The 25,298-nt window shown below is 54.9% G+C and overlaps 1 protein-coding gene across 3 annotated transcripts; it reads left to right on the top strand.

The window, feature by feature from the left end:
- Window positions 1-238: 238 nt before the first annotated feature.
- PCSK7 (proprotein convertase subtilisin/kexin type 7) lies at window positions 239-25,214 on the top strand. 3 transcript variants are annotated; one of them, XR_009355590.1, is made up of 17 exons: window positions 239-355; window positions 1,863-1,982; window positions 2,448-2,927; window positions 3,598-3,732; window positions 4,331-4,496; window positions 5,626-5,716; window positions 6,596-6,650; window positions 7,112-7,250; window positions 8,098-8,198; window positions 10,714-10,881; window positions 11,611-11,718; window positions 12,154-12,256; window positions 21,505-21,661; window positions 22,217-22,311; window positions 22,528-22,609; window positions 23,103-23,196; window positions 23,394-23,417. XR_009355590.1 is itself a non-coding variant. In XM_059181656.1 (17 exons), the coding sequence occupies exons 3-17, from the start codon at window positions 2,460-2,462 to the stop codon at window positions 24,167-24,169; spliced, it is 2,364 nt and encodes a 787-aa protein (XP_059037639.1). In that variant the 5' UTR covers window positions 239-355; window positions 1,863-1,982; window positions 2,448-2,459; the 3' UTR covers window positions 24,170-25,214. The 3 variants fall into 3 exon arrangements, 2 of the variants coding, with proteins under 2 accessions (XP_059037639.1, XP_059037648.1); XM_059181656.1 differs by lacking the exon at window positions 22,528-22,609 and adding an exon at window positions 23,804-25,214 and having other exon boundaries at window positions 23,394-23,511; XM_059181665.1 differs by lacking the exons at window positions 3,598-3,732; window positions 22,528-22,609 and adding an exon at window positions 23,804-25,214 and having other exon boundaries at window positions 23,394-23,511.
- The last annotated feature ends 84 nt before the right edge of the window (window positions 25,215-25,298 follow it).

Below are 25,298 nucleotides of genomic sequence, written 5' to 3'. Positions count from 1 at the left end.
AGAGGAACGAGGTGTTTTTAAAAGGTCGCAACCGAGACGCCCTTTCCAGAGGACGCCATGAAGGGCAAGACGGTCCCTCCGGACAGGGCCCCCGCTGAAGACATCCCGACAACCCGGGGCGGTGGGGCCAGGCGAGCGGAGCCCAGCACGCCCGCACGCTCCTCTCCCGGCGGAGGATGCCCGGAGCGGGAGGCCCCCTAGCGCCGGTTGCTCCGGGCCGCTGGGCCGGGCCGGGTCCCGCCGCTGATTGGCTGCGCCGCCGGGCGGAAGTGATGCTACTGTCACTGGCTCCCCGGGCTCCCGGGAAGCCGCGAGTTTCCGCAGGGAGGCGGCGGCGGCAGCTGCGGCCGGGCCGGTGAGTTGGGAACTCCGTGGGGGCGGGGCAGGAGAAGTCCGAGTGGCCGAGAGCCGGGGGGGCACTGGCCCCTGAGGACCAGGGGGCCGCATCGAGGGCGCCCTCAGCCCCGGCGTGGGGGAGCCCCGGGAGACGGGACACCGGGGTCGCGGATCCCAGGGTAGTAGGGGTCCCTCTGAGGGGAGGGTCACAGTGCACAGGCCAGTCGGGGCCGGAGAGAAGGAAATCAATGAAACTGACCCGGGACTCCACCTGGTTTCTAGGTACCGGGTGGAGAGGCTGCGAGGAGGTCAGTCTCTTGGGACAGTCTCGTTCCAGGACTCAGGGCTGCCCATATTCTTTCTTTTTTTCCCTTGGCACCTGAGACCTATGAAGAGACGCAAAAGAAGTTGGGTGAGGTTGTGATCTGCTTTCAGGGACTATTTAAAGTTCCTTTCCCAGAAACCTGGGGTGGGAGTGGGAGACGGTCCTGCTCTGCCAAGAGAGAGGAGGAAGTGGGGGTCGGGATTCTCTTCTCTTCCGGAAATGTATGGGATCTAGGGGACTTGGAGGGGCCTGCCTCGGTGGGGGCACTATCTGGCTGCTTGGCGAGATGTTGTTTTACTTAGTAAGGTCTGGGGAAGGCATCTGAGTGTGTTGGGACAGTGGAGGCTGCTGGAGGGCCCGGAGGAATGTGAGAGGGAATGTGCCTGGGAATGCGAAGGAGACACGGAATGCAGCTTTTTGGAGGGAAAAGTCAGGGGGCCTAAGTTCTCTTCTCCCTTTCCAAAGAGATTTCAGTAAAATACCTATTTTTCTGTCACGTTTTGGGTTGGATCCCTTTGGGGGCGTGGGGATAGGAAGCCCTGCCTCAGGGTGCCACCAGCTCAGAGCAGATGACTCCAAAGGAACCCAGTCGCCAATAGGTACACACAGGTTCTGCTGCCCTCCTCACCTGTCCCTGGCCCCACCATTGCCCCCTGGTTCTAAATGTAGCCTTTCTGAAATCAAACCATGGGTGGCAATCCCAAGTTTGGAGCGTAAGCCCTCACTTACAGGCCACCGAGCTGAGCTTGTGCTGAAGGATGGCCATGTTTAGTGCTACTTTCCAATTGTCCGATCATTTCTCCTTTCCTGCTTGCCCACATGCTTTTTAGGCCTGTTCAGTTTTGTTTGCATCCTCGGGTTTTCACCATTTCCTTGCTGCCCCTGGCATCCATCAGAGATACAGAAATCAGGACGTTAGCTACCACCTCATCTTCTAGGAAATAGTACTATCTGCTTCTCTAGGAGGGTGTCTTGGCAACAGTTCAAGCCCTCTTCTGGACCTCTGGGGAACAAAGAAAAGAGGGTGGCATGATGGTTAGGATAAGAAGTACGGTTTCTGTGCTAGTCTGCAACCCACTTGAGATCCCTGGAAATGACATTTGATCACTGGCCACTTCCCTTGGTCACAGGTCATGGCTAGCCTCTGCTGGCTCCACTGAATTTGGAATGACACCATTTCTTCTTTGCTTGGGGCCCACAGGTCTGCAGTCTGTGCTCAGAACCGCCACTCCACAGTGAAAGTGATGCCTGGTTTCCATTTGCACAAAATGAGTGTGAGGTGGTTAGCCAGACCAGGAGCTCAACCTCACACAGAGCCCAGGTAGGACTGGGGCACCCGTGTGGGGAGTCAGCCCTGAGAACAACTGGACTGAGATGTCAGCTGGGGAGAAGATTTATATCCCCTCGAAATAAGGGAGGAAGAACAGTCATGATTTTGCCAGTCACCTACGGGAGCGATACGACTTTTGAGCCCTTTTCAGAGTCGCAGTGGCAAAGAGCACTGTGGTGCCTCTTAGCAGTGGGATGTCCTCCCTGATTATCTGGAGAGATGGCACTGCCATCCTGCCACCTTGTGGGTATCTGCTGGGGTTGTACCTGCCCATACCCCACACCCCGCCCGTTGCTCTGGAATAAATGTTTATGAAAAGAGAGGATCCAGTGTTTACAAATGTAAACGGAGTGGATTGGGGGATTGTAGGCTGGTTGTAGGCAACCTACAGGGATGGCTTGGTCTCCTTACAGATTCCCCGCAGGGGTCCCTGATGTCCTTTCTGTTTGTCTGCAGCCTGCTGCTCTGATGCCGAAGGGGAGGCGGAAAGTGCCACACTTGGATGCCCCCCTGGGCCTACCCATCTGCCTCTGGCTGGAGTTGGCCGGGCTCTTCTTGCTGGTTCCCTGGGTCATGGGCCTGGCAGGGACCGATAGGCCCGGAGCCCAGGGTCCAGGGGGGCTAAGCTGGGCCGTGCACCTGGACAGCCTGGAAGACGGCGGTCCGGAAGAGACTCTGGAGCAGCAGGCAGATGCCTTGGCCCGGGCAGCGGGGCTGCTGAATGCTGGGCGCATCGGGGAGCTGCGGGGGTACTACCTCCTCGTCCAGCCGGTGGGGCAGCAGCAGGGGCAGCCGGCGGAGGCTGTGCGGCGGCAGGCAGAGGCTGTGTTAGCCGGGCACGAGGCTGTGCGCTGGCACTCGGAGCAGAGGCTGCTCAAGCGGGCCAAGCGCAGCGTCCACTTCAACGACCCCAAGTACCCGCAGCAGTGGCACCTGGTGAGCCCGGCCCTGCCGCCTGCAGCCCTCAGGCAGAGAAGTTGGGGTGCTCTGTTCTCTAAAGGGCCTTTGACCCTATTACTCTCCCGTTGCCCCTGTCCTTTGCCTGAGAACATGTTTCATTTCTGTTGGCTTCGGTGGCGGGTTTTGCCCTCGGGCTCCTCCTTCCCTGTGCTGGCTTCTGGAGAGCCAGAAGTTGGGGTGTGGGTGCTGGGGCGAGGCTGCCCGGGCTCAGATCCAGCTCCTCCACTTACGTGGAGATTGTAACAGTGTGTACCTGGTGGAGTTCTGATTAGGAGAAGTGAATTAATATGTGTGTGCCTGATGCCTTGTAAACACTTGGTACCACGTTATGTTTTGTAGTGTTCATAGGATATACTTTATATGGCTGAATCGTATCCTCCAACGCTTGTCCTTGCTACCATTTCACTTTTAGCACCAGTGAAGGATGCCAGGCCTTCCTGGAGAGTGAGCCCGTGGGAAAGCCCTCCCTTGTCCCCCTGTCCCCACCCAGACCTCTCTGTCCACAACCGCTGTGCGGCTCTTTGGTGGTGGCCGGGAGGGAAGGAAAAAGGGACTGCGGGCTCTGACTCATCTGTCTGTGAGCTATGTCGTGTGTCACTAGGCTCCCAAGGCTCTGGAATAGTTCCTGAGCCTATGTTTCCCACAGAATAACAGGCGGAGCCCTGGCAGGGACATCAACGTGACAGGTGTATGGGAACGCAATGTCACGGGGCGAGGGGTGACTGTGGTGGTGGTGGATGATGGAGTAGAACATACCATCCAGGACATCGCACCCAACTACGTGAGTGGCCCTGGCGCGCCCCCTCCGACGCCCACATCTTATCTCCTTCTTGTTACTGCCTCAGCCTGGCCCCCTTTCTTAGGGGTCTCTGGGCCACACAGAAGGGCCTGGGAGGTGGGATGGTGTTCTTCATCCTCCCCACTCCCACAGCCAGCGTTCCAGTCTGGCAGTTAAGACCCAGGGAGAGAACTTGGCGTGGCACTTCCTGGTTCTGGCTGCTGCTCCCTGCCCTGGGGAGTAAGGAGTGGCCTCTGGAGGCAACTTGCCTCTCCCCAGAGTTCTGAGCACCTTCCTCCTCCAAAGCCTGCTCTTTAGGTAGCTCTAAATCTCTTATCCTGGGCTTCCCAAGCTGCAGGGCTGTCTCCTGGGCCCGTTTCTGTAACGGACAAGAGAGAGGTTTGCTGAGACCTGGGGCACTTCTCAGTTTTGCCCCATGTGTCCTGTTCTCACCTCTGCAGCCTGACAGAGAGGGATGGGCCTCTTGCGCTGGCTGGGAGCCCCAAAGTCCCCGGTTCCCCCAGGTCTCCTCTCCCCCTGAGTGCCAGGACCCAACCCATTAAAACTTGTGAATGACCACATGTCCCCTCCAATGTTTCAGAGCCCTGAGGGCAGCTATGACCTCAACTCCAACGACCCTGACCCAATGCCACACCCGGACGCTGAGAACGGCAACCACCACGGCACGAGGTGTGCGGGAGAGATTGCCGCCGTGCCCAACAACAGCTTCTGTGCCGTCGGAGTGGCCTACGGGAGCCGCATAGCAGGTACCTTCCACTCTAGGCTCAGTGGGCTTCACTCCCCGCCTGCTCCTCTCCCAAGGGCTGACCGTGTTGATCAACGCACATGGAATCAAGCAAAGGATAAGTTTATGACAGATAGAGCTGTAGGACGTACCAGGTCATTGATGTTTGTGAGTGCAGTGGTGTTTCAAACATGCTGTTAGCCGCAAACCCTATCATATAAAACATATCAAAGAGGGAATGGTCTTGAAGTGGGACGGAGGCCTCGAGCCCCAACCACTCACTCACTTGCCCCCTTTCTCTGATCGTGGTTATGTCCCGTCAAATGACCAGCTCACTGTAACAATAACTCCTTTTCCTTATCTAGATTATACTTGTATTTCCCTAACTTCCCAAGGACCCTCTTAGTTGCCCCTCTTCCTTCATCCCGTCTGTCTGTGGAGACGCCCCTCCCATCCCCCAGTCCTTCTGAAAGTTGCTGTCTGCGCGCCCTCCTCTCAGGAGAGCTGAGCAGCCCTGGCCCCTACTGGAGCTTGTTCTAAGAAGGCTCTTTCTCTTAGTCTTCCTACATCAAGAGGGAATGTACGTCAAGGGGGAACAGGAAGAGCCTGAATAGGAAAACCCTCCCCTACTGCTCCTAAATGCTTGGAACCTGCAGACAGAACGGATTGGCTGCATTCCCCTTATTCTCCAGCAGAGGGCAGCAGCCCTCTCCATAAAGGAACTACTGAGTGAGCCAGAAACTTCCTGACCCCAGTCCCCTCCCAAAGCTCCATGGCTACCTGACCACCAGGATGTGACCCACCCCATTTTAGAGGGTAAAAGTAGGCATCCGTGGAGCAGTAATGGTCATAAGTACCATTTATTAGGCACACTGTATGTGTCAAGCACTGCATCCAGGCTCTACAGGATTAAGGATGCAAATAAGGGAACCTTGACTGCCTACATTCTAGCCCAGGCCTCGTCCTACCAGCCCCGATGATCCAAGATTCAGCATTAGTTAAACAAACAAACAAAAAAGCCCATTTTGGTACATACACATGGTTTAAAAAAGCTCAGCAGGGAAAGGAAGCCTCCCCATGTGGCTCTCCACCACCAGCTCCCCATCGGGGACCCACGTGGTCGGGGAGCTGATGTGGCCTTCACCGCCCAGGTATCCGGGTCCTGGACGGGCCCCTCACGGACAGCATGGAGGCCGTGGCGTTCAACACACACTACCAGATCAACGACATCTACAGCTGCAGGTACGGCTGGGCGGGAACGTGCAGCCCCCACAGCGGAGCAGCAGGTGCCTGCTGGAGTCCTCTTGCTGCCTTCAGGCCGGAAGTCCGCCACCTGCTTCTCCAAACCCCTGGCCCTGGGTTCTCAGTCGCAAGCCCTACGCCACCCCATCATCAGGGGCCCACACGAGGAGTGTCTGCCCCGTGTTTACCTGTTTCATGACCTCCGAAGGGCTCCTTTCCCACCACAGCCGGGCAGAACATGCAGTGCCAGTTCCCGCCACCCTGCAGGCGTCAGTGCACCTACAGCTTTGGGTTTTGGCGATAGGTGGGGAGCGGGTGGGGCCTGGGCTCCTGAGAAAGGGGAAACCGAATTTGCGCTGCCCTCACAGCACCGATGGCACCGGCTCTTCCCCCAGCCGTCACCCCCTTAAATGCATGAGGTCATCCATAGAGGACATTTCCCTTAGAGAAGGAAGAGAGAGCTCCTCAGACCCAGGAACTCACACAGACAATGTAGGTCCTTTGTGGGTACTCTGCCATCGAGCCTTGTCTGAGATCCCTAGATCAGAAGATGGGGTGTCCTCCAGTCCCTCTCTACCAATATGTGTCGTCTCCTGCTCCCTGGGACCCAAGAAAGGATTTTCAGGGGCAGGTGAAAGTGGTCCTAGAGGGGGAAAGTTTCTAAGGGGAAAAAAAGAGCCTTGTCACGTACTTCCATTTTCCACTTTGGAGTGAAGGCTGGATCTTTGAACCCTGTGTCCTTTAATCATGGGGGGCTTGGACTGGAACCCTTGGGAGGATAGGAAGAGCCCAGGCAGGGCGTGGCCACTTGGGACTGGGAAGCCTGGGTGGGCCACCACTGTGGGGCTCTGGCTCTTCCCTCTGGGTATTTCTCAACAGCTGGGGACCAGATGATGATGGGAAGACAGTGGATGGTCCCCACCAGCTTGGAAAGGTAACTGAACTGTGTGAAGATTGCGAGACCCAGGACACCCTCTTCGTTCAGATCAAGTCGCTCGCTTTCCCAGCCTACCCCATCCATGGGGCCAGACTCACAGCATCCAGACCCACCACCCCCTTTGGGGTGACTCCTTCTAACCTGGAGGTGGGGCAGCACAGTTAACACCAGTTCTTAGAGAAGTGGACGGTGCCTTGAGTCATTTCCCTGTGATTCTGTGCTTGCCCCCGCATCACTGGCCCCACGGATCTGATAAGCAGCAGACTTTCATCAGACACTTGCTCAACTCCCAGGTCCCTCCCTTTCTTGTTTTCCATCTTTAAATCTCTCTCTACGTTGGGCCAATGCCTTTGGGCTTTTTCCCCTTTTCTTTCTGGAAGGGGGGAAGAGGACTGGTATGGAAGGTAGAGGTCTTTCTCTGAGCTCCTCAGCTGACCCATGACCGTTGTCCTCCTCAGGCTGCCTTGCAACACGGGGTGATTGCTGGCCGCAGGGGCTTCGGGAGCATCTTTGTGGTGGCCAGCGGCAATGGCGGTCAGCACAACGACAACTGCAACTACGACGGCTACGCCAACTCCATCTACACCGTCACCATAGGTAGTGGCCTGGCGGTTGTGTGTGCATGAGTGCTTGGTGTGTCACTCCACGGGGAGGGGACTCTATTTTGGTGTGTGGGGGACTCAGTGGGGGGGGTGTTTTGGGGTGTGTATCCCTCGGCGGTAGAGGGCTTCCATATTTTGGGGAGGGTGTCCCTCAGTGGGGAGGGGGGAGGGGCTGTGGATTTGCGGGGTGCCCTGGCTTCCGTGGTGTCTGTCTGTGTGAGCATGATCTTGTCTTCAGAGCCATATAGTTAGGGGGGACTAGCCCTGCTTCTGGGGATCTCAGGACTTCCTTAGATGTCACCATACCCCAGGAACACTTTCAGCCCATCATCTGGTTAGGCCTCTGCTCCAGCCTCCCTTCCCATGGGCCACTTGGCTCCTGCTTGAAGCCTTCCCTGACCCCTACGAGCCTGAATGAAATGCCCGTCCCTGTGCCCCCCACCACAGCATCTGCTGCCCCGTTTGCATTTACTTACCTTACTTCCTCTCTGACTTTTGGCTCCCTGAGCTCGAGACCGTGGCCTTTTCCATGTGGCCCCGATGCCTCTCCCACTGCGGGATCCGCAGTAGATCATTAATGAGTGAATAAACGTGGACAATGTGTGAACAGATGAGTAGTAATCAAGGGGAACACCCTCAGTTCTACCGTGCGGCCTACTGAAAGAATGGTACTAGGGCCCAGAATCCCCTCTGCCGTTTGAGGTTACCTGTTCAGGTGAGGCGTATGTGCCCTCTGAGGCACTTGGGGGGCAGAGATCATTTTTTAAACAAAGGACAGCCTCCCAGACGATAATTGATAACCATCAGGCCCCTGGCGCACGTCTCCCCTGCTCTGCCCCCAGGTGCTGTGGACGAGGAGGGACGGATGCCTTTCTATGCTGAGGAGTGTGCCTCCATGCTGGCGGTCACCTTCAGTGGTGGGGACAAGATGCTGCGAAGCATTGTGAGTGCCTCCTGTGCCCTGTGCTCCCCGTCACTGTCCCACAGGACACCCCTCAGGCAGCACGGCTGTATTTCTCAGGGTCGCTGCTCCCCCGCCCCACCCCGCCCCGCCCCTCCAGTTCCTCTTCCCCAGCAGACCAGAGTCTCATTGGGGCACGCTGCTGTTGGGAAATCAGAACTAGGACCCTGAACAAACCTGTACGTGGTTTTTACCTGCAGCATTTTAACTTACGAATATATGTATTTTTATAGAGACTAGTACGTATCACCCTGATTAAAAAACTCTTTTGAAATGTCTTCTTTTGGTGGAATTTGGGCTTTGGCTAATTCCTGTGGGGTTAGGAAAGAACCTTCATTCCATTACTCTTTAGCCCTTACATAAATACTATGAGTTCTGGTCATGTTCCTCATCGGGAGTAAAGCTAGTGGTTGTTTTCACGGGATGGGCGGGAAGAGGAGTCTGGGAAATGTCTGTCAACCCAAGAAACACTTCTTTCCTTGGAGCTAGAATTGGAACCACGTCCAACAAGGGATCAGAGCAGGGGAGTGGAGCTTGTCACGCTGGGGAACCTTTTAAAGAATTCAGGCTCTGCTGCCCACACCCGCTGGCTTAGCTCCATCCCGGCGTGTTCAGGCCAGGTCTCTGGACTGGGACCCCAGAGCTCCAGGGAAGAGCTGGGCTAGAGCCTGGGGGTGTCCTCCTTCTCCAGAGGCCTGGGGACAGACGTCTCTCTGGAGCCGCTTTGTCTTCCTGCTGGGTCACATTCCTTCTCCAAAACTGAAATTCTGTTTTGCCAGTAAGTGACTTCTGGCCAACGCACAGTTCCAAGGCCCTGTGCCCGTGGCCCTCTGCCTCCCGCCCCCGCCCAGGGAGAAGGAAAAAGGGAGTGGGCTAAAGGAAACACATCAGAGAGGCTTTGCCCAGCAGGCAGGCGTCGGATTCAGAGGGCCCCCTGCTCCCCAAAGGCCAGGCTGGGTGAGAAGAAAGAGCAGGAGCAAACTGTGCTCTTGGTGCCCTGGCAGAAACTGGGGAGCCCACTCGCCGAGGCCTCCCTAGCATGGTTGAGACTTGCTCTGCAGTGCCTAGCTGTTCTAACTCCCCTCCCCTTCCTACTCCCACCCCCGCCTCCACCTGAACTGTCCCTGGCCCAGAAGTGAGAGGAGTTTATGTAGCCAAGGTCCCAGCTTTGGGATGTCCTTGCCTTGGAAACCCGCTGCAAGTTCTTGTTCAGTGACCAGCAGTCTCCTTGGAGGCAGGGTGAGCAGCCTGTGCTATTCCCCTGCTGGGCGCCTGGGGTGCTCCCCTGGACTTTCCCAGGGCTGCCTGGGGCTCCTGCCGCCCTAGGCATGTTCACGGCCCTCACAGCTACCCCTGAGACTATCCCGTGACGCTGTTTCCTTAACAGGAAAAAACCCAGTCTGCTCCCTGGCACAGACCAGCCTTCCCAGTCTCGTTGAGGCTCCAACTTGGAGGGCTTTTTCCTTTTTCTTCGGGGAGCACACGGTGTCTGAGTGAAAATTACATCTCTTGGCAGCTGCTGTAACAGCTGGGAGGGAAGCAGTGAGTACAATGGAGAAAGGGCAGTTCTTGGCAGAAGTTAGCACCCTGGTATCTGACCCAGAGAGAAGCCTGGAAGGAAAAAATTCTCTAGTCTTAACATTGGCACCATGGCCTAGATCCAAAGAGCCACAGTGTGGGGCAGATTTAGGCAAACCCTTTATGGCTCCAGGGTTGATTAGAGCATGAAAAGAAGAGCTTGATGCCATCTGTCCCCGTGAGGTAACTCCCCTTCCCCACCCCCACCTCAGAACCACAGGTAGAGAGGGGGGCTCACGGGAACCACACTGAGGCCCCAGGCCCAGAGCGGTGAGGCAGTTTGGGCCAGGGCCGGCAGGCCGTATAGACACGAAGCCCACCCTGAGCTCACAGGGTGGGCAAGGACTCAGCTCCCTCTCCCTGGGAACACACTCCCTTTGTTCCCACTGATGTCAGTCCAGCCCTTGTCGCCGAGCTGCCAAGTTGGATTTCCTTGAATGGTGCTGTCACTGTTGTCGCAGCTCCAGCTGGGGCCCGGGAGCTCCCCCAGCCACTTCCTCCGTCTAGCATGGTCGCAGGGCCCGGAGGGTCGGGGTGGGGAATTTGGGAAGCTGTTATTAGAGGAGCAGGAGTCAGGAAGGCTGTCCTCTGCACATAAGGCGTCTCCCACAGCCCTCTCTCCTTTCTGCCTGCAGCCAGACCCTCCAAAGTAGCTTTTTAGTCTTTACTCATCTTTTCTCAGTTCTCCAGAGCTTGTCCTACAGGGCCTTGAAGGGTTAAGGATCTCCTTTGTGCTGACCCACTAGTGGGCCTCCCTCTGGTCAGAGGTTCGGTTCTCACAAGGGAAGGGCCCACCTGAGGGGCTTACTCTGAGCGCCCACCCCCCCCACCCCAACCCCCCCACTGCCACCCCCCACTCCCCCGCATAGCACCTGTGCACTCTGTGTCTAACCCCGCCCTCCTCCCATCCACTCCCCAGGTGACCACTGACTGGGACCTTCAGAAGGGTACAGGCTGCACCGAAGGCCACACGGGGACCTCGGCCGCGGCCCCTCTCGCAGCGGGCATGATAGCGCTGATGCTGCAGGTGCGGCCGTGCCTCACGTGGCGGGATGTCCAACACATCATTGTCTTCACAGCCACGCAGGTGAGACCCAGCCGCCTTCCCCACGCTTCTGCTTCCGTGCACATGCAGGGAGAAGGCAGCTTCAGACTCTCCCAAACGCGAGGGGCCAGATGCTTTCCAGAGTTGCCGGTGTGTAGAACAGGCGCGAGTGGCCTGTCAAGATCTCAGGCCTGAACTCGTTCATACCTGCTCTGCCTGAGCCATTTCACCTGCCGAGCAGCTCGCTGGGCTCCCTTCCTCCAGGGCCTGTGACTCCTGGTTCCCTCTCCAGGAACAAGCCGGGAGGGTGGTGACATCATGAGGCTTGGACCTTTTGTTCCAGCTCTCCTTGGGGAACCCAGTCCCCTTGGCCCCAAGTGGGAGTCTGGTCCAGGTCAGCCAACAGGGGCAGCAAGGAAACCCGAGTTACGTTGTTGACCTTGTAGTTGCCCCTTGAACAACATGGGCCTGGATGCATGGATCTGCTGTCAATGTATTTTCTTTTCCTCAAGATTTTCTTGATAACACTCCCTTTTCTCTGGCTGACTTTACTGTAGGAATACAATACATTATCGATGTGATGTACAAAATTTGTGTGTACCAACTGCTTCTGTTCTCCGTAAAGCTCCTGGTCTGCAGGAGGCTATTCGTAGTTAAGGTTTGGGCAGTTAGAAGTTAAACATGGGGTTTCAGCTGTGTTGAACTGACTTGTTCAAGAGTCGGGCGTACCTGGGAAACCCGAGAGACCAAGCGGCACCTCTGTTCTTGCAGTACGAGGATCGCCGTGCCGACTGGATCACCAACGAGGCCGGCTTCAGCCACAGCCACCAGCACGGATTCGGCCTGCTCAACGCCTGGAGACTCGTCAATGCAGCCAAGGTGAATGGGTGTTGGCAGCGCGGGGACCCCTGCCTGGCAGGGTGGGGGGGCGGGGGGGCAAGTGCCTAAAACCTTGCCTGGCACGTCGTAGGCACTTAATAAATGTTCTTCGTTTCGTTTACCCTCTTGCCATCTGACACCCATTTTTCAAACGGAGAAGCAGGCTCAACACGCTCACAGAAGTTCCCGAACTGTTAGCGAGTGTAGCTTGGGGCTCCCAGGGTGCGCTGGGCCTCCTCTCGCACCCTGGACGCAGCCACTCGCTCTGGTTCCGTGTTTCGGTGCCGTAGGGTGCGCTCCCGGGTGTCGGCAGGAGCCTCGGGAGTGAAAGGAGGTGATGAGGACAGGAGAGAGAAGAGCTGGGCCCCGAGAATCGAGTGGATGAGTGTGCGCGGCCCGTCTCGCTCATTCACCACCACCCCTTTCCTTTACTAGATCTGGACCTCTGTCCCTTACTTAGCTTCCTATGTCAGCCCTGTGTTAAAAGAGAACAAGGCTATCCCGCTGTCCCCCCACTCACTGGAGGTCCTGTGGAATGGTAAGTAGTCAGCAGAAAGGGGGTTAATCTCGGGCCTGAGGTTTGGGGCGGGGTGCCGGGGAAGTCCAGCTCATCGGCCCTGCCCGACTCTGCCCCCTTCCTTTAGGAGCTGAGCTCCAGGCAGACCTGTGGAGTTTTCTTTGACCATTTTAGGACATGTTGCTGCTTCTGACTTGGCTGGCCCCCTGGCTGCTTAAATAAGACCTTTCTCCTGAGTTACTAGTAGTGGAAGGAGCTGCTGAGCAACCGGTTAGAAGGGCAGGACGGAGGGGGAGGAGTGGCCCTGGGACTTGAGCCACGGAGGCAGGACTTGAAAGATGCTGCTCCGACTTCCAGGCTGGGGACTGGCCAGGCAGACCCCTTCAGCCCAGTGGCCTTTGGATGAAGAAAATGAATCTCTTCCTTTGACTCTCCGGCTTCTGTGATACAGAAGCCTGGTGGGGTATTTGGGGCGGGACTGGAGGATGCCGAAGTCTTCCCCAGGAGCCGTTATCTGTCCTATGTGCCCGCCTCCGTCACATCCAGGCTCCCTGGGGTTGTGTGAAGTGCTGCGGTTGAACCCCTTCCCGGACAAGAGGGCAGCAGGATGGGGATGCTTGTGCCCGGCAGCAGATTCCCCCGAGATCCCGAGTGAGAGTTTCCGTACTCCCAGCTCCGAGGGGGATTTTTTTTTTCCCCCTTAAAGAATTTTGCCAGTCAGAGTTATTTGCTATTTTTTGTGAAGACTGAATCATGCCATGTTTTGTGCCCAAATTAGAACTCCGTCCTCACTTACCCCAGTTTGATCCTAGAGAGTGATCAAACCAGAGCAAGAATAAGAGGAGGAATGGCCAAAGAAGGGAGCCCAGAAGGGAGGGGCAAGGCAGCTTCCCTCCAGTAGAGGTTTCCCCAAGAAGTGTTCCGTTGTCTCTCTCCCTAACCGTGTCTGTCACTTGCCCATTCCCTCTACGTGGAAGGAAATCCACGGGCCTGGTTCATTGCGTTTTCCGTAAAAGGAATGCTGTCTTGGAAAGGGCATCCACCAAGGCAGAGAAGTCCAGGAACATTCCTGGGAATGCAGTTCAGTCGGAACCTCTAGGCTTTGCACTGATGAGTCTTGGAGATAGTGAACCTTTTAACCGGCACCTCTCACCCAGCATTCCCCTACTGTCCTTTAACTAACAAAGTAATGCAGAGTCGCACTTGCCAAATGGGAGTTAACTTAGAAGAGGGTTGGGGGCCTTTCGAGCCTCATCATCCTCTGCTTCCCACTGACCAGGGGACCTTGCCCCAGCACGGGTGACAAACCTCCCCGGCAACCACTTCTTTGTCACTAGGAAGCATAAAAGCAAACGTTGAGGTTTGGGGCAGGGTGCCCGCTGACCTGGACATTGTCCTGGACGGAGAAGAGTGGAATGGGCTAGTGGGCAGAGAGGATGAAGCAAAGGGAGGTGTAGACCCAGAGTTCTGCTAGCGTGGGGGGCAGCAGGCAGGACAGCTGCGAATTTCTGAGTTCAGCGAAGGTGTCTTCTCTCTTGTGGCTCCGTTTACCCTCCAGCAGACAGGACAGAAAGTACAAGCCTGTGGGCGCACTTGGAGGTTGAAGGGACTGTAGTTAATATGGTTTAGAGCAACTAGACAGTCCACAGATATGCCCCTGTGACCAAGCTTGGTCTTTTCCCCCAGACCGGGGGGAATCGGTGTCTGAGGGTTCAAAGTCAGCTGTTTCTAAGAGGGAGGGAGCTGAAGGTCGCCGAGAGAGGAGAGGAGGTACGGTACTGCTAACACTATAGAATGGTGGTGTCCCACAGAACTTTCCACAGTGATGGAAGTGCTCTCTACCCACTGGCTATGCGAGGGCTATTCAACACTTAAGATGTGGCTAGTGTGAGTGAGGAGCTAAGTTTTAATTGTATTATATTTAACTTCACATAAATAACCGTGTGTGCCGCCATGCTGGGCAGTGCAGTGATGGAGCCAGACGGAGGATGTGGGGGAAGCGGGACCGGGGCCCCTTGGTTCCCGTAGAGCTGCCTCGGGGTCTGAAATCACTACCAGAGGGCAGGAGGGGCAGCGGGGTTGGGGAGGAGTATCTCACACACGAGAGCATCTGCATGTCTTCAGGGAATATCCTGAAGCCCCTTGTGGTTACCCTGTTACCCTACTTGAAGCCTGAGTGTAACAGGCGAGGCCTCCGTGGAGGCAGGAGTCCTGCTGCCTCTCTGTGCCTCCCCTGTCCCGCCCACTCTCTCCCTCTGCACTGACTCTTCTCCTGCCTTCACACGACCTTGGGTCACCTATGGGGAAACAAATGGAAGTCCCTGTCGGCCTTTAACCTGGAACCCTTAAAAGTGAATGAACTAAAGCCACCAGTCACTTTTTTTTTTCCCCCCAAATTTTATTTATTTATTTATCAGACAGAGATCACAAGTAGGCAGAGAGGCAGAGAGAGAGGGAGGGAAGCAGGCTCCCTGCCAAGCAGAAAGCCCGATGTGAGGCTCCATCCCAGAACCCTGGGATCATGACCTAGCCGAAGGCAGAGGCTTTAAACCACTGAGCCACCCAGGCACCCCAGCCACTGGTCACTTCTAGCACCCCGTCTCTATCACTGAAGACTCGGTTCCATGGCTCACAGTGCCCCCTTTCCCGGTCAGGCACGGGGGTTAGTTCAGAGTTCATCCTTCTTGACCTTTCTGCCGCTGTGACCTTATTCACGGGGCCCTGGCAGCAGCCTCCCTCCTGTGCAGCCTCCATGACCTCCTCTCTCCAGAGCCCTCTCTTAGCTCTGCTGCCGAGGTCCTCGTGTCCTTTGTGGGCCTGGTCACCGCTCTCAGCCCGTGAGTGCCTCCTCATACTCCTCTGTGGCTCTGTCTCCTTCCTCGGGTCTCTCCCTCTGCCGTGCAGCAGGTCTTGTGACTTCCACGAAGGATTCTTAGCTCGAAATCTCATCCTCTGATCCCTTACCTGTGGGAAGGATAGAGATTGTCAGAGCTCCCCCAAGATCACGAGCGCAGGAAGCCCTGGGACCTTCTGGCCAAGGGGGCGGGGGGGAGTTGAGAAAGACCCTGACTTATTCCCAAATGAGAATAATCAGACAGTCCTCATCAGCTGGGACTTGAATCCTTCTTGGGAGCCAAGCACCCTTCTGAGTGTTCCTTCATTTAACTCCATAACTCACTTGGTTCCGGCGTCCCCACGTGCGCAGCCACCGGAGTCTGTCTGCACCAGTAGAAAGGGCATGTGGCATGGCCCCACACATATCCTAACACAGACGGGCTCTTGTGGGACTCTTTTTGGATTCCATTCTGCTCTGTGACATTCTGGAACATGGCATTGATGCCTTGTGAGCCCCTTGTCTGCCATGTTAACGCTCTCCTCCGGCCATGCCACCGGTTTCCCCCTGCAGCTTCCTCTGCCTGCGTCACCGTGCAGTGTTGGGTGTCCCACCATCACGGCACATCACAAATACGACATTTCAGATTTCATTGTCACCCTCCAAAAGCCAGCTTACTTTCTAGGTTTCTCCCATTCTCCGTTAGAGCCCTTGCCTCGCTGTAGAGTCGCCCGCTTGAAGCCCTGGCGTGATCAGCCACTCTGGACCCCTTGCTTCTCCCCAGGTCTTGCCCTGTCCGTTCCCGTGCAAGGCCGTCTTTCCGTACTTCTCTGCAATGTCTCTCGATCGATTCACTCATTCATTCTGCTAACGCGAGACCCACCTCGTTCCAGGCACTGCGTTAAGTTCTGGGGATTCAGAGATAGGACAGGATTCCTGCCCTTAGGACCTCACCGTCTGGGAGGGGGAAGGCAGCCTGTCTGCTGTAGAGATGACACAGTGTCCGAGAGATGACCCCCACCCAGGCAAAACAGGAGGGCTCTTAGAGAAGCTAGAGACCGACCTAAGCTGCGGGAGGAGGTGAGGAGAGGGCCATCTAGAAGCAGGGGCCACATGTGTAGAGTCCACAGAACTTCAGGGAGCCTCGAGTTGTGTGGCATGGCTGGGGCAGGGCCAGACAGAACTGCTTGTGCCTCAGTAAGGAAGTTGAATGTGACCTGGAGGTCTGTATGTGGGGAGCATCTGAGACAAGTTTTCACGAGTTGCTGGTAGGGGAGGGTGAAGGAGACCAGTCCCTTGTCTTTCAAAACTATATACTCAGTCTCTGCCTTCACATGACTCTGGGAAGGAGAAGTGAGGACTACTTTTTTTTTTTTTTAAGATTTTATTTATTTATTTAACAGATAGAGATCACAAGTAGGCAGAGAGAGAGAGAGAGGAGAAAGCAGGCTCCCCGCTGAGCTGAGAGCCCGATGTGGGGCTCGATCCCAGGACCCTGAGATAATGACAGGAGCCGAAGGCAGAGGCTTTAACCCACTGAGCCACCCAGGCGCCCTGAGAAGTGAGGACTATTGATGGAACAAGATTGGCTATAAATTGATAAATACTGGAGTTAGATGTTGAGAACACCTGTTCTATTTTTTATATATATCTGGGATTTTCTGTAGTCAGAATGTATATGTATGAATGTATATATAAATATATACGTGCATTTATGTTTTTTAACATATAAAAAGATTTCCAAGTTTTTGAGCTTGAGCAACTGTCTAATTAGTAGTGACATCAAATGAGATGAAGAACCCAGGCCCAAGAACAGATCTGGGCAAGGGTTGGGCAGTATGAAGGACCAAGGCCTGGAATTTGGCTCTGCTGTGTTTGAGGTTTCGGGCAACACCTAAAGGTTATATGCAGAAAGCAGTGAGGAAGTAAGTTCAAAAGGGAAGAAAAGATCTGGAGGAGGAGGTCCCCAGGGTAGGTGGGCAGACAGAGGATAACAGGATAAAAGAAGACCCGGCAAACGGCCTGGGACTGTGTTAAAGTGTGGTGGTCTGTGGAAAGACCCTTCCGGAGGAGAACAGGAGGGATGAGATGGGCCGGTGGGGGGAGGGGGAGGAGGAAGTCAGGAGGATGATATTGTGGGAACTCAGGGCTGTCTCAGTGAGAGAGGGCACGGAGACAAGGACGGAAGGGGCGGCCCTGGGTTTGCTGCACAGGCCCCCGGTGCCTTCGAGAACTGTTGCCAGGTATTCACAGGGGCAAACGCTCCATCTCAGCTGGTTGAGTAATTCGTAGAGGCAGGAGATTTCTGGTTAAAGATGGCAAATTGTCACGTCCTTTTATTTCTACTTTCTCCCAAAACCTCACCAAAAAAAGAACAAAGGAATACTAATGGTATAAGCACAAGGACAAAGAGAATGGGAGAGAGGCCTTAGCAAATGAGAGATTTCTTCACATTTTTAGAAGATGAAAAACGAATGGAGTAGTGAGCAGGGCTGAGAAAATTGCATACCAAGTGTCTGCAAGGGTGATACTAAGAAGTGAGCCCCTTCGTGGCCCAGAGTCCCAGCCGGTTGGGGACTCAGAAATCCCATGTGCTCCAGGAGACAGTGGCGGGTATGAGGCGGAGAATAGGGATCCGTAAAAAGGTAGATGCTGGAGCACCTTCTCCCATCCTTGGCAGCCAGATGATGTCCCTTCCTTACTCCGCCAGGAGTTGGGAGGTTTCTTGTTCCAGAGACAGGGAATGTCCTGGGAGCCGGGGCGCCTCCCCTCCAAGCCAGCTGCCCAGATCCCAGGGCCCTGGCAGCCAGGAGCTTGGTGGTTCCTCTCTGGGGCAATGGAAGGACCCCTCACAGAAAGACTTGGAGATACGGACACAAAGGGCTCCTCCATGAACCAGTCTGGGGCCAGGCCGGCTGACTTTAGTTAGGGAAGCCTACCAGTACAAAACTCCACCATCCTTAGAGCTTCCGACTGGCTCTAAGCCAATATGGATCACTGGCTATTTGGGGAGAAGATAAGCAAAAACAAAAAACCTCCAAATCCTAAGGATGTTGTTTTTAATCGCTAAAACTCAGCCAAACTGCTTATCCTGGGGTACGGGATAGGTATGGGGATACATGAGAAGGTCGAGTAAAGATGCTTTCACATACTGCCTGAAACTGGTGGAGAGGCAGTGATTCCACAAGGAAGAATAAACCAAGGGAAGGAGAGGATGGGGGGGTGGGTGTAGGCAGAGAGGAGACAGAAACCCAAGGCAGGAGAGGAGGGTCCCAGCCCAGCGGCACGGCAGTGGATAGGAACGGGAACCAGGGAGCCCGAGATGGAGGCACTGGTGGAGCTTCCAATCTGTTTGTTCATTTGAAGAAATAGTATCCAGAGAGGCCATGTGGTTCTTTTGTGCAGTAGGAGCATGAGTGATGGGGGATATGGAGTAAACACAGGACAGTTACTAACTGCAGAGGGGACATCAGCAGATTGTTCAGAAAATGAAATACAATCGTTCTATACTACTTGGCTAAATCCCACATAAGATTTATAAGGCTATAGTAAGAAAACAAAATATTAATCTATCTAAAAATGGTGCTATAATTATTTTGAGAGGACAGAGGGGACGGCAGGGTAGGAAGAAGGTCAGTGTGGTATCAAATCCTCACGGGCTGTAATTAAAAGTCGATATATAATGTCTAAAACTGATTAACCATGAAATAGTCACACATGCCTATTATTTGGGAACATGAAGGTAGATCCCAGAAGAAAACAACCGAGAGCAGTAAGAAGTGTTTGCTTCTGGAGAGTGGCTCAGGAGGATGGTGAGGAAGGGGGTAGGAAGTTGCTCTTTCACTTTTAAAACCATGTATACTGTCTTGACAGGAAAAAATGTTAAGAATGAACGGGAGGGTAAGAAATAGAGATAGAGAATGTAGACATCTTTTCCAAGAAGTTTACCAGTAAAGGAAAAGATGTAATATCTGATACTTACAAAGTCTTAATACTTGGTATACGTCTAAGTACTTCATGTGTATGAACTAATATAATCCTCCTGTCAACCCTAGGAAGTAGGTACTGTTACTCTCCAAGTTTTCCAGATAAGGAAATGAATCCTATCCTCAGAGCTAGGACAAGGTGGGATTTGAACCCAGGCTGGATGGCACCAGAGCCCACATTCTTCACGCGGTGGGCAGAAGAGAGGGAAGGGTTGAGAAAGGGTTTATTTGTTTTTGGCTTTCATCTGTAGCAGCAAAGACATAAGAAGATCAGGCCAAGAAGATGGTGAATGGGGCCGGTCCAATGTTGGACTCTGGCCAGACAGTTGCTGTGGAAGGAAAAGAAAACCAATGAAGCTTGAGAGAGTAAACAAGAGGGTGATGGAGAGCTGAGCTGCAGGATCTGAGCTGTTAGAGAGGAGCTGGGGGGGCGCCTGGGTGGCTCAGTGGGTTAAGCCTCAGCCTTCGGCTCAGGTCATGGTCTCAGGGTTCTGGGGTCAAGCCCCGCATCGGGCTTTCTGCTCAGCGGGGAGCCTGCTTCCCTCTCTCTCTCTGCCTGCCTCTCTGCCTACTCGTGATCTTTGTATGTCAAATAAATAAAATCTTAAAAAAAAGAGAGAGAGAGGAGCCGGGTAGCACCCAAGGAGATGAAGGAAGAGCTCAAGAAGGGAGTGAGGGAAGCGGAGAGATGAGATGTCCTTGTGCTCAGAGAAGGTGGGTGGGACATTGGCTTGGAAGACTTGCCGCGTGGAATGAAAGACCATTCACACGTGCACACATCTATGCCCAGGGAGAGGTCCAGATTAGTATTTCCCAACACGTTATCAAGAAGTGTAGGAACTTTGTTGTCGTTTTGCTCAGCGGCTCCTCTGATTGTTGCATTGCTTATCTGATGAAACCCACAAAGAGAGTTTCTAAGCTGTTTGGAAGTGAGGCAGTGCTGGATAATGATGTGGCCTGGGGTGTCGTCATGGAAGTGGGTGCTGAGGTCGGGAGGTAAACAGTATGAGGTCACGATGACATGGGACAGCAGTCCTCTGGGTGCCGTGTGATAGTGGATGACAGCAGTTGGTGCATTTCTGTGAGCGAACTAGAGTGGGGCTGAGCGGGAGGCCGGCGGACACACGGCCTGGAAGGACAGAAGGTGGTGTCATGGGTTGAGCCTTGCCTCCCGTCTTCCTTCCGTGTAGCTGTCCACCACCCTGGAAGGTGGAGGTGCTGGTCTCCACCTCACCTGTTGGAACGGATCGGTGGGAAGAAGTACTTTAGAAAGGACGGCGTCTCCTTGCCCCCTAATTTTCCACCATCCCCCAAGGAATTCTTCCTTTCCATCCATCCCCTGAGGAGTTCTTCCATGGCAGTCATTCGCATTTTTCTTAAACTTTGTTTTGAGATAACTGTGGATTCCCAGGGAGCTGCAAAGCCGTGCTTAGGGGAGTCTCATGCACTCTTCTCCCCGCATGAATGTCTGAAACAATTCCAGCCCAGTAGCAAAGCCAGTAAAAGGACATGGCTATGGTCCATGAAGGATACTCAGACACACACTCCTGTTTGTACGAGTGTGTGTGTGTCGGGGTGGGGGCAGGGCTCCCTCACAGGTTTGCCACACCTGGAGCCTTGGGTACCCACCACTACCACCAAGACCCAGGCCACCCCAGCCTCACTAGACTCCGTCGTGTCACTCGGTGGCCGTGCCCATGCCCTCAGCCCCATCCCTCGTGCCTGGCAGCCACTCACCTGGCAGCCTGCTCCACGCTGCTGTCATTCATGAGGATCACGCAGCAGAAGTCACGTGCTGCATATCCTTGTGAGACAGGCTTATTTTTCATTCAGCACCATTTCCTCCAAGTGTATTCCATTGACTAGTTTTTTAGAAATTTGTACTGCCTTCTTTATGAAACACATTCATTTCTCCCCTGCCTTTGGGCCATCTCCCCTCCTGGAACATACCACTGCCCATAGCCCTCTCGACTGGGCTGTGTTCATCCCCTTCTCCGGAGGCTCTCCCTGCCCCGTGCCTAGAGCCTCTCTGTTTTTAGCATCAGTTATGTACTCCTCACACCGTCTCGCTGCTCTCCGCTAGCAGGTAGAAGGCAGAGATCATGTCCAACTTACCTTTCTATCCCCAGCATCTAGTACAGTGCCTGAAATGTAGGAGGTACTCGGTAAATTCTTCTTTGGATGAATGAATGGTTGAAGCTGCCCTGTTTGGTTCTTACGTTGTGTCTTGAATATGTGATCTTCCCAATGAGACACTAAACGAGATTTTCAGCCCCTTGAAATCAGCCACAACATCCCATTCACTCGCCTGCGCTGGGTCTCCGTTAGGGCTGCGTTGGGTATCTGTATGTGGGTTCAGTGAGTATGTACCTTTATGTGTGTTGGGAGGAAGTGAGGGCGTAAGTGTTGATGGGGCCGGTTTCCCAGCTGCCCAGCCTGACTTCCCACAGTCAGCAGGACGGACCTGGAGATGTCGGGGCTGAAGACTCTAGAGCACGTGGCAGTGACAGTCTCCATCACTCACCCACGCCGTGGCAGCTTGGAACTGAAACTGTTTTGCCCCAGCGGCATGATGTCCCTTATCGGCACACCTCGCAGCATGGACTCGTACGTATGCCTACCCGCACCTTCTGGGCTTTTTTTGGCAATGAGGAAAAGATAGAAAAAAGGCGGACACGGACACTGTCCTCTGCTGTCATGGCACTGGCTGACTGTGGCGGCGGGATGCCATTTCCTACCTGCTTCGTAGAGGTCACTTAAAACATGCTAAGCACCGCACTTGAGAAATACTTCCTCTAATGCTTACATGAACGATGCAGAGGAGACTTTACCCTCTTTTTACAGATGAGGAAACAAGTCACAGAGCTAGTAAGTGCCTCAGGAAGTAACAGTAAGCCTAAATCTGTCGAGCTCCCCGGCCTGTGGTCTCTCCACATCTGCTTTTCCCACTAGCAAATGCTGACAAGTCCCTCAGCTCATGGGATCCCTGGGGAAGGGACAGCACTTGGGGACCCCTCATGGCGCGCTCCCCAGTAGCTGGAGCTCTGGCCACAACAGCTATGTTCTGATGGCTCCTACAGTTAGAAATCATGTTTGTGGCAGAGGGTCGGTCCCCTGCCCCACGTCTTCTGCATTTTCTACTCTTTTCTTCCCCCCCCCCAGAGACCCAAATGGCTTCAATGATTGGACCTTCTCCACTGTGCGGTGCTGGGGGGAAAGAGCGAAGGGGATTTACAGACTTGTGATCAGGGATGTAGGTAAGCCCGCCCCCCGCCCCGTATCCCCCACCATCTGGCCCCTCTGGAGCTCAGAGTCCCTGCAGAAACCGCCCCATGGAGAATACTGCCATCGGACCCACAGGGTAGCTGCCGAGAAATACACCCCATCTAGAACATGGGCCCTGAGATCTGAGACTGTTCATTGATCCTACCTCTCATGTTCCTTGGAGAAGTGACTGATCCATTTTTCCTCAGGATAGCAACAAAAATTCCTTGTTGAAACCACATTTCAAGTCCTTTCACATATAACCATCCTTCGACCAGCCCTGGTAGGCAGGTAAGGGCAGGACTAATTTTCACCATTTTTTGGTTGTTTTTGTTTTTGTTTTTGTTTTTTTTCCCTTTGTTTTTTAACTGAGGCCCACCCAAGGTCTGAAGTGACTGGCACAAGGTCACACACTATTCCAGTGAGGAGAGCGGCAACGGAACCCAACTCTCCTGGCTTCCTGCCAAGTTAGGTAGTCACTAGACTGCTGGTTTTCAAACCTTGCTTTAATTTAGTAGAAGGACATTTTTTCCCCCCAAGCAAAATCCCAGCTGAAACCCTAAAATGTGAAGGAAAGAAAGGCAGAACATCTTTGCTTCAGAACCACACCTTTCAGCCTCGCTGTCTCCATCCCTGAGGGCCCCCGAGAAGCACCTCAATAGAACCCCTGGGCAGTGGACCGTGTGGCCAAGTCCCCCCAGGGGCTGGGGTGGGGGCGGGCCTCTGCTGTTTGCACAGCCAGTGTGGGGGCCGAGCTCACGGACTGCCCCGCTTGCGGCTCTAGGAGACGAGACGCTCCAGGCTGGCGTCCTTCGGCAGTGGCAGCTGACCCTCTACGGCTCTGTGTGGAGTCCAGTGGACATCAGGGACAGGCAAAGGTGGGTTCCGGGCACACGTGCCGGGGGGAGGCAGCTCCTGGGGCCAGGAGAAGCCATGCAGGGAGCTCCACCGCCCTGGGACCCCTTCTTGCTGTGGGCCTTCCTCCCTCCCCAGCTGTGCAGTGGGAGAATCAGTGACGCCAGGGGTCAGGGAACCAAGTTCAGGAGGGCGTCCTCCTCTCTTTTCTTCTGCACAGACTATTAGAAAGTGCCATGAGTGGAAAATACCTGCATGACGGCTTCACTCTGCCCTGCCCTCCTGGGCTGAAAATCCCCGAGGAAAACGGTTACACCATCACCCCTAACACCCTCAAGGTATGGGGGCCCAGCCTCCAGCTCCAGGCAGGCGGGAGGGCAGGAGTGTCCTGGGGGGTCTGGACCTTGCTGGGGTACTCCAGGTGACTTGAGAAGTGACGGGTTGCAAGGAGCTGGCTGGGCCCCCACTCGACTACTAGATCTAAGAGGGAGCTTCTTGGGTGGGGGCAAGGGCTTTGGGGTGGGAGAGGCAGTCCCGAAGGTGAGATTTTCTGAGCTCTTTGTTCTGGGTTGAGAAAAGCCACAGGCTTTGGGAAACCAACCCTAACTTGGGTGCTTGACTTTTCCCCAGACTCTGGTGCTGGTAGGCAGTTTTACCATCTTCTGGACCGTGTACTACATGCTGGAAATCTATCTGAGCCAGAGGAATGTGGCCTCTCACCGAGTTTGCAGGAGTGGACCCTGCCACTGGCCCCAACGAAGCCAAAAAGCCAGGGAAGAGGGGACAGAGCTAGAATCAGTGCCACTTTGCAACAGCAAGGATCCAGACGGAGTGGAGACAGAAAGTGAGGGCCCTCCCACCACCTCTGAGCTCCTTGCCCCAGACCTGCTGGATCCAGGGGCCTGGGGCCTATCCCAGGACAGGAGTACCCTGAACTGCCCTCATCATCACCTAGCCCCAGACCTGCTGCAGGGGAAGGAGGAGCAGATTTGCTGACCCAAGGCCCAACAGGCTCAATATGGGACAGACTCTTCCTTCCCAAAGCTGGGGAATCTTGGAAGCCTGCTCTGAAGTCCCGGGAGCCCCCGAGAGAAGGCGGCCTGATGCTCCCATCGGGAATCCACAGGCTGGAGAGCACCCTCTGACTACCTTCAGGGAGGCCGAGGGCCTTCTGAGGAATCGTGCCGTGTGAACAGTGTGGCCATGGCCACTGGATCTTCCTCCGACTGGACAGGAGCTTCCGGTTAGAAGGTCTTGACCAAGGGCTCAGCGCCCCCCCCCCACAATGGGGCAGGCCTGTCTCCTCATTTCTCCTGGGCAAGCCGGTGATGTGGGTCAGAGGGACCCTCATCCATGCATGGGTGGGGCGGCGGCTGCTATGGCCAGAGGAGTCTCTCCGCAGAAACGTCCACGGGGTCACAGGGGAACAGGGCTCAGGGTGAAGGCTGGGAAGGGCCCGTGGGTATATGCCTGTCCTTTTAATGACCCAGGACCTAGAAAGAGCAATCTTTTCCTGTGCATCCCTCCCCTTCCTGCCTCTACCTGGAGCCTAGGACCTACTGGTATGATAGTTAGCCCTTGGCCCAGCACACTCACCCTGAAAGCCGCTGCCTCCTTAAGCCCTGATCAGAAGCCAACCTTGAACACAGCCCTGACTCCTCCACCATCGCCCCCCACCCTCCACCCTGAGGGATCGGTACGACACTCCTGGCAAGGCCAGGAGGTTGGGCACGGCTCCCCAGGGCCTGCGGGGCAGGTCTGCAGCAGTACCACAGGGGTCCGCCACTGCCACTCCAGCCCTGCGAATGCCCTGTCTTCCTCTGCAAAGCGCTCAGGGAAATGGCCTTACCCGCTGGAGGCCAGCTATCTGCCTGACCAGCTAGGACTCCTCCCGGCCTTGGCCTCCTCCCCTCTTCTGAGCTAGTTGGTTGATCTAAATTTTTTTTTTTTAACGCTTAAGATTTGGGTTTCTCTTTTCGCAGCAACATTTGGTTGAATGTTTTTCTGCACAGCTTTTCCAAAATAAAAACCTTCCACGCAACTCTGCCGCTCCGCATCCCCTTTCATCTGCCTCCCAGAGCTCATGTATGTCACTCCTCTTGGCCTTCGGTCCCCGTCCCTGAGA

The sequence above is a fragment of the Mustela lutreola genome, chromosome 1 (genome assembly GCF_030435805.1).
Source record: "Mustela lutreola isolate mMusLut2 chromosome 1, mMusLut2.pri, whole genome shotgun sequence".
In the NCBI taxonomy this organism is placed as follows: Eukaryota; Metazoa; Chordata; class Mammalia; order Carnivora; family Mustelidae; genus Mustela; species Mustela lutreola.
Note: the sequence above shows the minus strand (reverse complement) of the source record. Positions and strands in the feature narration are given on the sequence as shown.

Bases quoted from the DNA above. Each gene is read 5' to 3' on its own strand.
- PCSK7 (XM_059181656.1), top strand. From the start codon at position 2,460: ATGCCGAAGGGGAGGCGGAAAGTGCCACACTTGGATGCCCCCCTGGGC. The intron at 3,733-4,330 runs GTGAGTGGCCCT...CCAATGTTTCAG, and splicing joins AGGACATCGCACCCAACTAC to AGCCCTGAGGGCAGCTATGA. The intron at 7,251-8,097 runs GTAGTGGCCTGG...CTCTGCCCCCAG, and splicing joins CATCTACACCGTCACCATAG to GTGCTGTGGACGAGGAGGGA.